Genomic DNA, 16,623 nt, shown 5'->3' with positions numbered 1-16,623 from the left:
TGATAGGCGATGACGGGTTAATTATATCATCCTTATTAATTAATTAAAGAAATGAGAAATCTGAAAGGGGCCATTAAAGATGTCAAACAACTCAGAATGGAAAGCCAATGCTTGATGATGATAAGTAAGAAAATGCAGAGTGTGTTATTGATCAATAGTTTAATTTATGCAATTTAAAAGAATAACAAATTCGTTCAAAGATGTCAATCAGAATGGAAAGCCAATGCTTGATGACGCAAATTATCTGTGTATATCGTCGTCACAATGGAAGAACCTTGCCAAAACAAATTCTAAACAGTCGCATCAGCGTCAGATGACACACCAAACGGCGTACGCTATTGCGTCAACTCGTAAGCGCAGCATAGGAGTCTTCCAACGTTTGTTTTAGTCGGGGTAAGTATCATAAGCTAGGGTCGATCCAGCATGCTCCGCTTGCTCGAGTGCATCAGAAGCCCGCTGAATTAACACAAGTCGCCGACGCTTACGAGCAAGCAGAGAAGCAGGGTGATTGGCGAAAAATGCAGAGGTATGGAAGGTGAATGTGGTTGAAAGGAGGGCGCTAGGTTATGTGCTAATCTGTTCTGCGAACAACGCACATGCTTTAGAATAATAAGAAAGTGGTTGTGGCTGTTTCCAGCAGCATTTCTGAGTTTCGCTTCTGATCTAAACCCGGAGGCCTTGATGCGCAGAAACACGTCATCGCTGCGCGCTCGTTGATGCCTTCAGCTCTTTGTCCATTGCCCCCGTGCCGAGCACGACACCAAGACTAATGACAACACGCGCTGTCCTTATCCTTCCTCCAGTCTCCATCGCCGCCCTCATTTGGTAGTACTGGGAAGCTTTGCAGCTTGACTAAAAAATTAATGTGGATTAGTTCAGCTAATCGAGGATATACAAAGCGAAAGCTGCCGGCGTCCTTTGTGTTTATTGGCGTTATCCTTGACAACGCTCTAGACTCCGATGATTTTGAGGAAAGGAAGGGCGCATAACTCGCTTCCTGGGTCAGTGAACGCCTCAGTCGTGATTTGAGGTAGGTGGCGGGAGTGAGAGAGAGAGAGATGTGGGCTGCATGCATTAGCGCTAACAACGTTGTGGCAGAGACGCGGCAATGCAGCAATAAGCCGCACCGTTGATTGGGCGACCAACCTCTCGCGATAAACCATTAATTTAACTGGCACCTGCCAGGATGGCAAGCTGTGCGCGCCACTGCCTGTCCAGTGTGCGGAACAACATGCAACGTGCAAGCCGGGTCTTCTGGGCTAGATCACGTGGTCAGCAAGCAGTCGCTCCTCGGCTGTGGAGCCCCGGCGCAGCGACGGCGAAGACTCAGCTCCGCGGCGCGGCTAAGTCACGCGATGCGTTGCTATGGCAGCGGTGCATAAAGGACGTTCAAGGTCAAACTGCAGCGAAATCGGCGCCGCTAAACCAGTAAAGCTTTCGCTTTGAAAGAGCCTTATCCCAGAGGGCGCTCGCTCTCGAGGTGGCACGATCATTCAAGGTATGCTCTCGGCTCTAGAAACACTAATAAAATTCCACACAGATCAAGGTATGCAAAGAAAACAGCAGCACTAGAGTGCAGACTGAATGCAGGATTCCTACTTACAAATGGTACCAAATCCCTTCAAGCAAATTTGTGGGGCACGCATAATAGAACCTAACCTGGACAGAAACATTGATACCAAGCCATGCCTAATACGCCACAGGCAAAGGTAAGGCATCTACGTGAGCTGCGAAAGCAAAGTGTGTGTGACTCTCTATTAGCGTTGCGCCATTCAGCAAACCAATAGCTACCGCCGTGGCGGTCAACGATTTAATCGCACCATGTCGCTGGCAAAAACGACTACCCGTGCGATAATATCTTCAGTGCCCTCCTCTCAGAGTGCCTGGTGTCACGTGTACCATCGAAGTCATCGCTGGCTGTCCCATGTGACGTGTACATGGCTATTAAGAGCAGTTAACATTTTACGCGAATGAAGCGCCTAATTCTTTGCACTTAAAATGTAGATTTAATGGCATCCTCTGCAAAAGTACTTAGTAACCGGGCTGTCAAAAAAGCATGCGTTACTTTGCTTGTACGTTAAAAAAGTGCGCAGACTATCGTTCCCTGTAAGATAACAAAGGTATGTTTATTGACGTGAAATGCACGGGCCAATTCTGGGCGCATAAGGAATACGAAAATTACTCTGAGAGAGAATTCCGCCAGCCGGTGATTCTAATCATCTCGAGAAAATATTGCAAGGGGAGACCTTGCTTTTCACTGAGTGTGAATAACAAGTGCATAGTAAAACCAAGCAGAGAAATTACGTGTATGTATTAGTGAAAACTATCGCACCAACAACAGACTGGTTAATGATGTCACCATGGTGAGTATTCTATATTAACATATTTCGTCTTCGGAAGAAGACGAAATATATCTACGGAGAAAGAACCATAGCCCATGCGGGGACAAAGCTGCGGATTGCCCTTACAGATAACATGAAGCAAAGTAGTAATTTTCCAGTCATGTTAAAAAATATTATAAATCAGTGACGAGAGTGTACTTTCTCTGCAATTTGTTTTTCTTTGTATGCCGGATTGTGTAGAAACTTCGATTTGCGTGTATATACATATTTGTTTACTTTATACCTTTGTTGGTTCAACTTTCTATTTGATTGCAAGAGCTTTCATCATGTGTAATGTAAATAGTTTGTTCTTATGCCTGCACTTACTTTCACCAGATATGATTTGCATGTATCCCAACTAGCTTTTAGCTAGGGATCCAGATGTTATTTCAAACATGCTTTGTATAGATGTTCAGAAATAAAATTAAATTCAATTCAATTAACCTGCGCGTAAGAGCCCCTTAGAATTATTTTCATATTTTTGGACATGAATGGCCACACATTTGATGCGTGAAAATTGCCACAATCCCAGCAGCTGAAATCAAAACGCGGCATGACGAAAAAGCAAAATGCTCATTCTGGTATTAAAAACACTTGATTATTTTCCCTGAAGTACTAAAAAGTAATGATTCGCCGCGGTGTCTCGACGGCTCTGGCGTTCGAGCGCCGAACCGGGAGTCACGAGTTTGACCTCTGGCTTGCTGGCAACCCTTCGGATGGGACTCTGCGTATCGAGATTGTGTTGCACGCTAAGGCAACCCAGACGGTCAAAGTTTATCAAGACCCTTCTCTTACAGGGTGCCTAGCAGCTCACGGGTGCTTGCTTGGCCCGTAAAGGGAATCTAATCATTTCAATACCTATCAGATAGTGGGAGATACACGCGCCTCATTTTCCGCGGGCATTTTGCTCATGTGACATAAATATTTGTATTTATGTCGCGTTTGTGACCAACTAAATGTCTGCAACAAATAGGCGAATATGTAGGCACATTTTTTTAAAAATTCCAAAGCAATTTTAGGCCACTCACTTGTGAATAAGGGGTGGCTGGCATCTGACAAAAACGGATAAACGGTTCAATTCAAGACGCTTTCACCAGTGGGACGCTAAAGTACGGCGTTGCTTTGAAATTCTGGAAGCAATATTTACTGCAGAATTTGTGCAAAAGTTAAGCTGAATTCCGTGGAATGCATTGCGGCGGTTTTTCATAAGTTATCAAATATTGGTCTCCTCTTCCTTGCCGGTCGTGGCTGTAATAACCCATCTCGCCGATATCCTGAGGCCTCGCTTTTTTCTGGCAGTATCCAGTCTTGTATTCCGCCCATCCACCCGCGCAGTGGTATGATTTGAACTTGCATCCATGGTTTGTTAACGACTCCGTAAACATGCCAGGACCCTTGTCGTGACTGCATGTTTTGAGCCGTAAAATACCTAAAAAAAAGAGAGCAAATTATGCGTTGTTTTAGTTGCAACCGCATGCTTTTTCTTTTTTCGCACTGTTGTAAAATCTTCACAATTAGTAATAAGCACTTGAAGGTAACGAGGAGACGGTAAGATATTCTTTTAAACAATGTGGAACAAGGATTAAATGAGGTTTGTTTAATTTCTTCACAATGAAGTGGTTGAACAAGAACTTGAGCTTTGCTTGATTACTTCACAATGATGTGGGTTTGAATAACTTTTAAAAACTACCGACTACGTTAATGTCTCCGGCCACAAAAAAATGCTACTCAAATTATAAAAGATTATTTTGAACAAACTAACAGTCCTCGTGCTTTTTACAGAAATAGTGCGCACTGGTCACTGCAGTAAACTCTGCTGCAAATTATGAAAAAAATTTCTGTTGGAAATTTTTAGAAGCCTGTCATATAAACCACCTAATCTTTAGTTAGTGCCGACTACTTCCTACAGGCAGCACAAAGATTAATGTTTGCCGGCATCAAACTCTACTCTAATCGTTTATCTTTGATATTAAGTAAAAAAGAGTCCGACAATTTTCTTCTGCGCCTAAAAAAACCAAGTCGTAGTGAGATAAGGATTGTTGCAGAGCGCTGCGATTTTGCTTTGAGTCTATTCGAAATGTAGGCGACCCTATTCGTATTGTTCTATTCGCACTGAAAGAGCACGGCCCTGTTGCTCGAAGCCCAATTAGAAATGAAGATAATACTATCACTGTGCTATATGCGAAGTGAGGAGCGTTTTTGGAAACAAGCAGCCATTAATTATTAAAAGAAAACGACATAGCCTGTGGAGAACCTGTTTGCCCCCTCCGTTTCGATGCGGCCCATCTTCATCGTCGGCCGTCGGGACGTACAGCCCCGGCTGGGCGAGGAGGGAAGTCTCCCTCATGGGGGAAAGGGAACGGCGACGGGAGCGCCACCTCGTAGGTTACGCGGAATTCTGCGGAACCGGAGAGAGGCCCTCCGGGATCCGGCCAGCGTGGTGAGCGGTTGGAGCCGCACGCTCTCGTCACCTTCCGCGGCAGGCGCACGGGGATCCGTTGTGCCTTGCCGCTGGACTTCTGGTTCCAGGCCGCGAAGCGAGCGCAGCAAACGCGCGCTCTGACCGCCTTCCCCAGCAAATGCTAGGGAATGGCTTTGCCTCAAGAATGCGGCGCGCACGGGAAAACCCGGCCGCCATTATCGGCGCATACAAACGTTCGCGCCGATACCTCCGAAGTCGCGCCCCCGCCCCAGCCGGTAAGTCGGAAGTCCTTCTTACGTAGCCTTCTACTTCCGAGGAACGCCTCGTTGATGTTTTGTAGCTAGCTGGCCCGCTCTGTGTATTAATTGCAAGTGTAATAAATAGCATATGAGTGTTCACGCTGTGTCGTCCCTTCCCTTTGTCCCTCGAGCACGAACCCCATCCGCGGTTAGCGAGCGGGAACGCTGCATCCGCGGAGTGGGAGTGCGGGCGGGGCGAAAGGCTTTGTTCCCCCATATTTCCACAATGGCGTCCCAACGTGTGGCAAGCTCCTGGGACGAGGGACGGCAGTCAGTTCGGTTCGTGGAATGCCCGCCCGGATTTGGAACAGCGTTAGGCCTGAACCGAACTCGGAGTTGCTAGCAAGGCGAAGATGCTTTCTTGACAGCGAGATGAGCGTAATAGCAGCATGGGAGGATTGCCGTGCATGCTAAGCTTTTGATGAGCACTTCATCGGTACACCTGTGGAAGGTGAACCTACGAGGTCCGCTCATGGAGAGCGAGACCGAGACGTCTACGGAGAACAGCAAGCCAGAAGCGAGTGAATGCGGAAGCCTGGAGGGTGGCCCGATTTTTTCTTGTACATAGTTGTAAATATTCTCTGTTCTGTCTCTTTGGCTCTGGGAGCCGGGTGCCGTAGTCAGCTGTTTTGGATTGCAGTCGTGATTACAGGAAAAGCACCGGGGCGCTGCGACACCGCGGGAAGCGGTAGGCGCCGTTCGCGTTAGGGTCACCTTGGCAGAAACGTATCTCCTCGTGGCGTTGTGTTCTAGCTATTGTCCTTGGCCCTTTGTTGGCACCCGGAAGTGTAAGAGCGAGTAGGCCTAAGGCTCTTCGGGAGCTGCCTGTCGCTTTTGGGAGGACACAGTCGTACCGTGGCACAAGCACGCGCAAACGGGCTTGCTTGTTGTATATTTAACCTCGCTAGAGCCGAGAGGTCTCGCTCAACTACAGAAAGCTGACTTTGTTCGAACGAACTTACTTTTTTGGCTGCGAAGCGAATTTATAATTTCGCGGAACCAGAGACGCTAACGCAGCTCAAGTGAGCTTAACATCACCATGCCGGAAAGCGAACCGCGAATGTGCTTCGTCCGAAGACAGCCAGCTACGTTCAAATGAACCGAGCGTTTGGGCGGTGCCGGATAGGATTGTTTGGCACTTGCATTGCTCCGCACTTTACCAAATGGTGAGTTTACGCGGTCTCCATTGTTTTTAATGCAAACTTTTGGAGATCCTAGGAGCGATATGCAGAGTCCAAGAGAAGCTGCCCCGGCCTGCTGTCCATTGTATGGGTCTCTGCCTGCTGCCTTGCGGCCATGAGTCATCGAGGTGCAGAGTCTCCGGCGAGCAGTTTGGAGCGGCTACGAGAGGGGGGGCCAGCCCCTCTACCTTCCAACAAAGGCGCGTCGGCGCGAACAACACGCTCCCGACACGCTAATTTTGGATGCCTGCCGCGGGACAAGGACGGGTGCCTGGTGACCTTGCTGCTCATCGGATGACCCCGGCACCCCGCCTGTACGAGCTGTCTTGCAGTCATCATCGCAACGCTCGTGGCCCCTTCGTCGATGGCATCCATGGACGGGTTCAACCGTAGGCCGACATTTAAGGAGGGAGGGATGTGGAGAACCTGTTTCCCCCCTCCGTTTCGATGCGGCCCATCTTCATCGTCGGCCGTCGGGACGTACAGCCCCGGCTGGGCGAGGAGGGAAGTCTCCCTCATGGGGGAAAGGGAACGGCGACGGGAGCGCCACCTCGTAGGTTACGCGGAATTCTGCGGAACCGGAGAGTGGCCCTCCGGGATCCGGCCAGCGTGGTGAGCGGTTGGAGCCGCACGCTCTCGTCACCTTCCGCGGCAGGCGCACGGGGATCCGTTGTGCCTTGCCGCTGGACTTCTGGTTCCAGGCAGCGAAGCGAGCGCAGCAAACGCGCGCTCTGACCGCCTTCCCCAGCAAATGCTAGGGAATGGCTTTGCCTCAAGAATGCGGCGCGCACGGGAAAACCCGGCCGCCATTATCGGCGCATACAAACGTTCGCGCCGATACCTCCGAAGTCGCGCCCCCGCCCCAGCCGGTAAGTCGGAAGTCCTTCTTACGTAGCCTTCTACTTCCGAGGAACGCCTCGTTGATGTTTTGTAGCTAGCTGGCCCGCTCTGTGTATTAAATGCAAGTGTAATAAATAGCATATGAGTGTTCACGCTGTGTCGTCCCTTCCCTTTGTCCCTCGAGCACGAACCCCATCCGCGGTTAGCGAGCGGGAACGCTGCATCCGCGGAGTGGGAGTGCGGGCGGGGCGAAAGGCTTTGTTCCCCCATATTTCCACAAGCCATCAATTTTTTACTGTGTTTAACTTCACTTAATATGTCTTACGCTAATCTTTGACCTCTGGAAAATCTTATTATGCAAAACATTGGGATTGCAGGTTGCTATGCAGAAGACCATAAGAACACCTGTGTAACCTGCGTGTTCAAAACAGTTTTTTCAAGGCACAGTATAGTATCATTGCATTTTTTTTAATATTTAGAAGAAAATCGCGCCGCTTTCACAGCCGCTCAAGGTTTTCTCAGTACTTTTTGGCCGTCGCCTCTTCCCACGCTATACCGTAACCGGTGCAACCTATCAGCTAAGCTGGTTTAAATGACACAATTCCAGAGACGTGTACACATACCCGAAGTGCAACCAGGCTGGTCAGATCCCCCGTTTGGCCAGAAGTCAGCATGCCCGGCAGCTTTGTTCAGCCCATATCTGAAGCTGAGAAGTTTCCCGGCGTTGGTGTGAATTACGTCTACGAATTCCGCATCATTCTTCGACAGGCAAGCCTGGCTGTTGTCAAAAAGAGGTCCTGCAGGATCGAGACCTGAAATACAAGCAAAACCTTCCGCCGTCTTTCTCACACAAGGAATTGATGCCATTCAGTAAAATAACAATTTAGAAGACGGCAGGAATGAACAGCATTAGATTTAATGTTGGCATTTTCTCCTGCATGTTTTTTTTAGAATATCGCAAATATTGCCCAGCTTTCGTGTGATTTAAATTCGAGACAGAGTTTTTGTTCAAGACGGACATAGCCAGCTTTCTTGACCCAACTTCATGAACCCTACGTTTTTGAAAGGGCCATTAACTAGAAAACACTGTCCGTATGCGGAAAAAAAAACGCCATAGGGAAAGAGAGATAGGTTAGACGCAAATACTTATACACATACGTGAAATACCGATTAGAAAAAACTGCCAGTAACGAGATTCGAACCAACTATCTCCGAGTCAGACTGCGGAAAAAAAGTCGCCGGACAGACTAGTGGACGGGTTGAATCATCCTATTTATCAGGAAAATTATATCTGCACGGCTCTAAACAGAATATTTGCTATCAGCCTACGTCACATCTCTTCAGGTAGAACACGTAACCTTAATAACTCGGCACGCAAACGGGGGGCCTGAACAGAGATCCTATGACGGCGACGCCATCGTATTAACCTACACGCTCATGCGTCACAAACCAAAACGCTTTGTGTGTCACAATATTGGATTTCTTGCCATTTTATTTCTGATTTGTGGCCTAATCAAGGCACATCACGCCATCATTAAACAAAATAAGCTTAGCTGGAGGGCAGCCCTCGTCTCGTTGGGTGTTTGTGCTATAGATTATTCTCAGGAAGCGCTTCTTTTATGGCCTAGCATATCTCTTTTATCCTTTAACATTCATTTATAGGTTCTGTTATTGGGAGTGCTCGCTAGGTCCCTATAAAATATATGACTTAGGAACATCTTTGGCAGGTGTCAAGGAAAGAACCAGTTTTTGGTGCCGATTAGATGAAAGAGATCAATTAAAACACACAAAGCCCACTTTAATATCAAGAAAGAGATTGTGTATGTCCGCGCCACATCGACAAACCTTTCAGATTGAAAAATCTGCTCTCTAAGTAACTGTGACAGCATCTAAGAACACATGGCTAAATAGAGCTATCTCCAAGTGTCAACAGCATTGCTTTTGGTTGTATTTGCTGCTTTCGAGATCTAGAACTATTTGCATGCATGCAGAGTTTGCAAAAAACTTTGTATCTTATCGCAATCCAATGGGTTACGTGAAATGTACAGGTTGGTTTGGTTTTGTTTAAGGCTTTAAGTTCCAAAGCGACTGAGACTATGAGGGATGCTTATTGGAGGTCTCTGAATAATTTTGACCACCAGGGGTTCACTGACATGCACTGACATCGCGCAGTACACGTGCCTCAAGCGTTTCGCCTCCGTCGAAGTGTTATACCGTTGGCTATCTGAGCCGGGATGAAGTCGGGAACTAATGAATATAATTGATGTTTACAACCAGCACCCACAAGTCAGTTTGCACTGTAGAATGCAAGCGCCTGCTTTTTTGTCATTATTTCCACGCACACTTTTTTTCTTTAAGAAGATAAGAAAAATACTGTAAATCCATTTGTCCCAAGAGAAGACTGGATGTGATAGACTTGTGCTTTGTATGATATGCTGCACAGCACCTTTGCGCAGGATGTTACTGCGTTTGGCATAAATCAAGGTTACAACGTAGCATGAACTTATGAGACAGTGTAGAGCGACTTATAACGTTTAGTGGCCTTAGTTATAGGGCGAAAAGCCAGAGCAGCCGTAACTTTATTCGTCCTGCATAATACACGCCGCTTCCTTCCACCCATCGCGCTTGCATCGCGTGAATACACCGCCTATTTCAAGAAGCTGCGCAAGACTGCGGCACCTGTGATTCTTCCAATCTTCGTCTTGGTGGATAGGAGAAAATGGCGGCCGCAAAACCCAGCCACTTGAGCGCCCAGGCTGAATCCCACGACGTGAACTTTCTGCCGCTCAAGTGCGCGCTTTGACGACTGGATCATTTTTTGCAGCAGCATTGAGAGCAGAACGCCAGGCATTGGTGCATTTCTGGCCGCCGTCAGGTAGCGAGGTTGCGCGGCGCCCTTCTTCCAGTCAACAACGATTACGTTGGCGTCGATCTGAGAGAGAATGAGCAACTTCATTAAAATTTTTGTGGTAACGTCTTTTTTGCAGAAATTTGAGGGTTCTGCGAAGCTATTACTAAAGATTCGCGTTCTCATGAAGCATGTCTACAATTGACTGTGGGCACAATTTTCTTTTCTGAAAATAACGAGCTAGCAAGGGAACATTGCTAGCCAGAGTCAGCTTTTCGCTGTTGCCTGCACTGCATATATGTTTTATAAAGAAAATTCGCTGCACAAGCCGTGGATTTCCTTGGAAGCCGAATGCATGCCGGTAGACTATAATGGGTGTTTCACCTAAGACGCAATTTTTTAAAATAAGCTTTTTGAGCTATAAGAGCGCTTTCTCAGCAAAGAATTATCAGTGGGGAAGCACATCAGAATGCAGCAAAGCCATGCTGACCGGCAGGCTGGTCAACTAATATTAAAGAGCTAACTTTTTAACTATTACTGTTAGACTCCTTAACTATGCAGAGACGTATATCCCGCTGTAAGTATTATCCGTATCAATTTTCGGAATTTCTAAATCTTTGTTACCTTTGTTGCTCCAACAAATTTTCGCTACATCGCGCCAAAATACCTGCGCTTTCGAGAATCTTGCAGGCAAAGCAACCTCTCCAGTGTTTATATGTAACTGCTCGAAATAGTCGAAATTTGTTCGGCCACAGCGCCTAAGGTAACAGCGTTTTGGAAATTCTGCAAACTGATATGGTGTTAATTACGGTGTGCTACACGCCTCCCAATATTTAAAGAGCCTAACAGTTATAGTTAAAAAGTTAACTGTTCAATGTTAGTTAACGAGCCTGTCTAGTGAGCACGCCTTTGCTGCACTCTTATGTACTGCACCGCTGACAATGGTATGCCGAAAAAAGCGCTCTTCTGAGAGAGCTTATTTATAAAAGTTGTATAGAGTCTTATGTGAAGCATCCTGTATAGGCAATAGACCGCAAATTTGAGTATTAGCCGTACCGCATGCATCCGACCTATCCTTTTTGACAGCTTGCAAAATGTTTGCCGTGAAATGGTAATAATATTCTTACCTTGAGAAGGGCATCCTTCATTAGCAGCACCCATTTTCTTCGACCCGATTCAGTAAATCCATGTATTATGCCAACTAGTCGCTTTCGAAGGTCCCATCCTTTCTTCGCATAAATTGAATCCCAAGTGTGAACGCTCACTTCCTCTCCTTCTGGGGTGTTTGTTGAGTAAAAAATAAACTTGGTTCCAACTTTTTCCGGAGACTGTGGACCGCCGACGTACAGCCTCATATGATCGGTCGTGTTAAAGCATCCTACGCCATCGTAGCAAGTCGCTGAATTTCCTCCAGATATAACCACCTGCAAGTGAGTCATAGAAAAGCGAAGGCGTTAGGTAAAAGAGCTTTTCCTATTATTGTTTTTCGCTTCCTTCGCGATTTCCTTTGGCGTAAAAGCTAAAGCAATATTCTGAGTGAGTAGTCACCAACAGATACCGAAGAAATGTATATAAGGTATTCCTTCAATTGCCTGTCATACTGTAGCCCCTCACTAAACACCTCTGATTATAATGTTTCAACCGCCGCCGCAAGAACAAAATATCTGTTGTTGAAGTTTAAAAACCTCTTGAGTTTCAAAAAATTATATAAACATTTTCCCTTTAGCGCAACTTGCGTAACCAAGTATGTTCCTTTCGCTCAGGCGCAAAAGCTCCAAAGTGTTCTGGCCTCACAGCTTCTTTAATGTATTGGCTGAATTTCATAAATCTACTAGCGGCACGGATGACTTTAATGGGCTTAATAGGCTGTGCAAAAGCACCATTCAAAAGCCCCACAACCCCTTGAGTCTCAGGCAAAATTTCTGTTGAGTCCGTATTTATTCCCGTTATTTACCTACAAATAAATATCATATCCAGCAGCAAAAGCCAGGTTAGCGTTAGCTTGCGATGGAAGTGCGATTGAGCATGAGAGATTTCTTTCGCCATTAGTCGCTCGTGTAGATCCGAGCTCGGTGCAAGGGGTGCAAAAAACTTACCAGCAAGAATTAAAAACATAGATATGCCGTCCGAAAATCCAAAGTTCAACAAAACCCTCGCTAACGTAATGCAATGCACCCTGCCAGCCTTTCCTTCATTTTTTTTCCTGGCCTCTTCAAACTAAAGCTGAAACAACCAATAGAGTGCTGATAGCACTGCGCCCGTTAGGCGCATACCCCACTTTGCCGACAAACACAACGAATCGTTGCACTTACAAACGGCAGGTGGTGACCATGCATGTTGCATCTGAAGAGGACCAATCATGTCTAGAAATATCGAGGATCCCGTTTTTGAAGAGTTGGTTACAGTCACTCACGTCCTTTTTTTTTTGCCCTAGCTCGGCAGATTTCCGCTGAACAAGTAAAAGCTTTCAAGTTTTTCTGAGTGCCTCCTTCCTCCACTCCAGACGGCTGGATTCGTAAGGAGTTTGGCTGCCGCTGCATTTCAACTACAGGTGACCGCGGTACTTAATTCGTATGCTTCAGCGTTTTCTGCCCCGTTGTGGCCGGCAATATATGTATATGCCAGCGTAGTCGCTAAAGAAGGCTTGAGCTGTACCGTCCAAAACAGTCCGCAAGGAAACAAGAAAACTGTTGCAACTAATCTGAACCTCTTCTTCAACGTATACATTTTGCAAATCTGCAATGAATCATTGGAGAAACCGTGCTCCTGTGACGCTTGCAGGAAACTTGGTGCTCAATGTGTTGGCAACGTTACACTGCCACACGCATACATTTTCAAAGGTTGGCGCCGCGTTGAAAAACAATGTGGCACGCTTAAGACATTATCACTGGCCTGGCGTCAGATGTGTGATGTGCGGAATATGTCGTGCGCACTGCGACTGTCTTTAATTGTGCGCCTGTGTCAGTCATGCTGTTCATGTTGACAGTTTTCATTTACCGCGGGTATCTAACGTAGCATCTGTTCAGGCGGTTTTCATGTTTCAAAATTTCGCATCGGACTAGGATACGTACAGCCTTTGTCAAAAGTTTAGAGGCCAAGCGATTTCATGTCGGGCCATAGTGCGTGGTTCCTTATGCATCACGAGCATTTGAAATCTCTTGAAGGGGAGAGAAATTCACCTTCGCTGTTTTGAACCTTAAGAATTCCGCAGGTGCTACACGAGCCTCACAAAACTTTCGGGAGAAAATCCTTTAGGCTCTTAACTTTCGGCAGGGACTGTCCATTTCTTTCGGAAAAAATGCGTCATAGAGCGACAGTGTGTCGACCATATTTTTTGTGATGGTGTACCTTTGCTGCTAGTCTGCTTAGGTCATCAATAGCAGACGTCAGCGTATGAATACTGATGTACTATTATGAAATTAGCAGGCGCAACTGGCCTGTCATAAGCATTCATCATTCTTTTTAGAAACTCATTGTGAATCCAAATAGGTCATGCATTGAATTTCTTTTCTTATTTTTTAAACCACATACGGCGTAGCGCTGCTTGCATAGAAGCACATACGTTCAAAACATGACGGCTTATGGTGCGAAGCCAGCGCCCCCTTCAAAGTGTGCGGATTACTAAATAATGATTTCTTATTTTAGAAAATAAACAACGTGGCATCATAGTCACATTATTTTTGGCGGGAGAAATAAATTCTCGAACCTCTCGAATTTCAGCGCGACACACGCGACAAAAATAAAGAAGGAGATACGACGAGCGCAGAATACCGACAATATTGTTGTTGCTGTTTGCCTCACAAATGACATTTTAGTTGTCTGCGCTCACTGTGTCTTCTTCCTCCCTCTTTGCCTCGTGTATTGCGTTGAAGTTTAATGTGCCAACTTTCCAACAGGCCCAACGATTTTTCTTTTTGGCCGAGAGGTACAGTCACAGGGGCAGTTATATCTCCTCGTTTGAGAGCCGTTCTTGAGCACCCCATTTTGCAAGCAATGTTTTGTGACGGAATAGCGCCAATTGAGTTTAGTTCACAGAATAGGAGACAACAGTGCAAGTTTTTAACCGAGGTCAAATTACTAGCTGAAACCCATAGCACACACGGCTCAGAATAGTGGCACGCGAAGTAGTTGCTGCACTAACCCACGAGACAAGTTCATACTTTCCACGAGCACAGAACGAGATAGTTGCCTGCTGTGCATAAATGGCATAAGAGCGCTATAAACTGAGCTGCATTTCCCCGATGAAGTTAGGGCTTCCTTTTACAACTCATGGAGGGTGGACATTTATGGCTGGTATAGGCAGTCAGGGGAAACAATATACCACCACTGGAACACCCTACCGTTGCAATGTGATGCTAGCACAGCAGTTCTCATTTCGCCACCGAGCACCAGTTTTTCTGTTTGTCTCAAACAACATCGTCTTTCTAAAGGCAGCGGCGTGAAAACTGCACTAGAAGTGTGGCTGGAATGGCAAAAAAAAAAAGCGCGCACACGTAGCCGGCGAGAAAGTAGCACGAGGACAAAAATGGCACTTGAGATCGACGCTGATGAAAGGCGAACAGCGCCCGCAAAGAAGTCACGAGATGACCAGATACGCCGGCCAAGGTCGGGAGCAGTCGGGAGCTAGCTGCAAGCAAGCTGCAGAACAGTCAATGTGTAGGGCATAAGAGCCGCTGGCCTTTGAGGGAACGCGGACATGCATAGTATTTTGTAACAAAATCGCTGTACTTTCCAATCAAATGCACACTGTTAAAGAATCTTTTTTTAGACCGGTAAATAAAATTGTGTTTGAAACGGTTATCAACTACAAATTTGTAACCAATTATTTTTCTTTTATTGTGTTTGTCCGCACACTTCATTTTGGCGCTTCAGTTCCGCAGCCTTACTAATATAGCTGTCGCTTGATTCTAGGCCGAATTCAAGCTTTGTTTTCGCGACCTGTGTAAACTGGCCTTGGCTTTTCTAAGAATATGGCCTGTTCTTTGCCTTCTATGCTTTTTGAAATGCAGAGAACAAATGAAAAAGGCCAGTTTTATTCCCCGCACTGTTTCCGCTTGAAGCCAGACGGACCCAGGCACATCACCATCGTCATGATAATGGGTCAGATAAATTTAAGTGCACGTCAAAGGTCTCCCCTAACACATCACACTTATCCCTGACCCGCGCCAAGCGTACCCAACCTATCAAAAAAAACTTCCTATTTTCGTCATTATCATAAGTCATCCTTTCATAAACATGATTCGCCGAACCTTGCTGTGCAGATGTTTGTGATGATGTGGTGATGGCTACCGCTGAACGGTAGTTATCAATTTGTGTTCACTAAATATCGAAATAACCGTAGAAGCTTTACTGATCCGGAGTACACGGGTTCTAACCCGACCGCGGCGGCCGCGCTTCGATGGAGGAGAAACGCTAAAAGGCGCCAGTGTGCTGTGCGATGACAGTGCGCGTAAAAGATCCCAAGGTGGTCGAAATTATTCCGGAGCCCTCCACTACGGCACCTCTTTCTCCCTCTCTTCTTTCACTCCCTCATTTATCCTTTCCCTTATGGCACGTTGCAGTTGCCCACCGAGGTGTTAGATAGATACTGCGCCATTTCCTTTCCCCCAAAACCGGCTTAAATTATTTACTTTACCCTATATTCTGCACCATCATTCGTCACACATGAGCAGAGGAGCTAAAACGGTACACTGTAATGATATATGCAAGAAACAATGTGCATCCACGACTAAAACAAATTTAGATTGGGTAGAAGAAATAAGCAGAACAGTCAATGCGGATGTTTTTGCGTTTTTTAAGTGGCACGAGCCTCGACTCGCGGTTGTGATGCAATCAAATGTACGGGCTCATACTCTCATCTCTCTTCCCACCACAACCCTCTTACTTCTCCTCCTCCCCTTCCCCAGTGCAGAGTAAGTAGCAGGACAGACATTAATCTTTTTGCCCGGCCTCTCTGCCTTCGTTTCATTGAATTTATCTATCTCATCTTCATGTTTTGATTAAATCAGGCGGCCATCATCGGCTGCTTTCAGCTCCGTCACTAGTAACAAGCAGCGTTCAGAAGCTCCTCAAAGAACATTCTACGCTGTATTTTTTGGATGTTCACCTACCTGCGGTTGGTTTTCCATTAGTATAATGGTTTCGTTCACTATCGCTACGTTCCATTCTTCATAACCATCTTCGATCTCACTCCCTTCGCTTGAAGAAGTGGCGGCATACGAATCCGCTCTCTCCCGAGAGCCAGCCGCAGCAGCCGCACAGAGCAGTGTAATTGTCACTGCGAAGAAGTGTCTCAGTATTAATTCTTACATCCTAGAGACATATGCAAGATCACCGGTAACTATTCATAGCAGCAAGCCCCTAGGAACCAACTTCTGTCTATATGAGCACATTGCTACGGCTAGGAAGGTTCATCTTAAGTTCATAGGACAAAAAAGAAGGCAAAAAAAGGCACCCTCACATCCTAAATACCTGAATCCATTTCTTCTAGACGCAAACTACTACTAAGAAAAAAAAGCTTTTTAGAGGCTCTTAATTTCGTCCTTATCGATACCAGTTTCACTGTTTCAAAAATAACTTGCCTAGTTATTTTAAAGACGTGTTATTATCAAGAAATATAGCATAGATGAAACTCTTGAATCATCACAGTGGA

At 46.2% G+C, this 16,623-nt stretch overlaps 1 protein-coding gene across 1 annotated transcript; it reads right to left on the bottom strand.

The window, feature by feature from the left end:
- Positions 1-3,534: 3,534 nt before the first annotated feature.
- On the bottom strand, positions 3,535-16,243 carry LOC144134899 (inactive pancreatic lipase-related protein 1-like). The gene is made up of 5 exons (XM_077667707.1): positions 16,082-16,243; positions 11,099-11,395; positions 9,803-10,055; positions 7,747-7,935; positions 3,535-3,810 (listed from the first exon to the last, which is right to left on the bottom strand). Exons 1-5 carry the CDS (start codon positions 16,097-16,099, stop codon positions 3,548-3,550), a joined length of 1,020 nt encoding a protein of 339 aa, XP_077523833.1. The 5' UTR covers positions 16,100-16,243; the 3' UTR covers positions 3,535-3,547.
- Positions 16,244-16,623: the final 380 nt, after the last annotated feature.

Source organism: Amblyomma americanum, chromosome 5 (genome assembly GCF_052857255.1).
Source record: "Amblyomma americanum isolate KBUSLIRL-KWMA chromosome 5, ASM5285725v1, whole genome shotgun sequence".
In the NCBI taxonomy this organism is placed as follows: Eukaryota; Metazoa; Arthropoda; class Arachnida; order Ixodida; family Ixodidae; genus Amblyomma; species Amblyomma americanum.
This window is presented reverse-complemented; position numbering and strand designations above follow the sequence as displayed.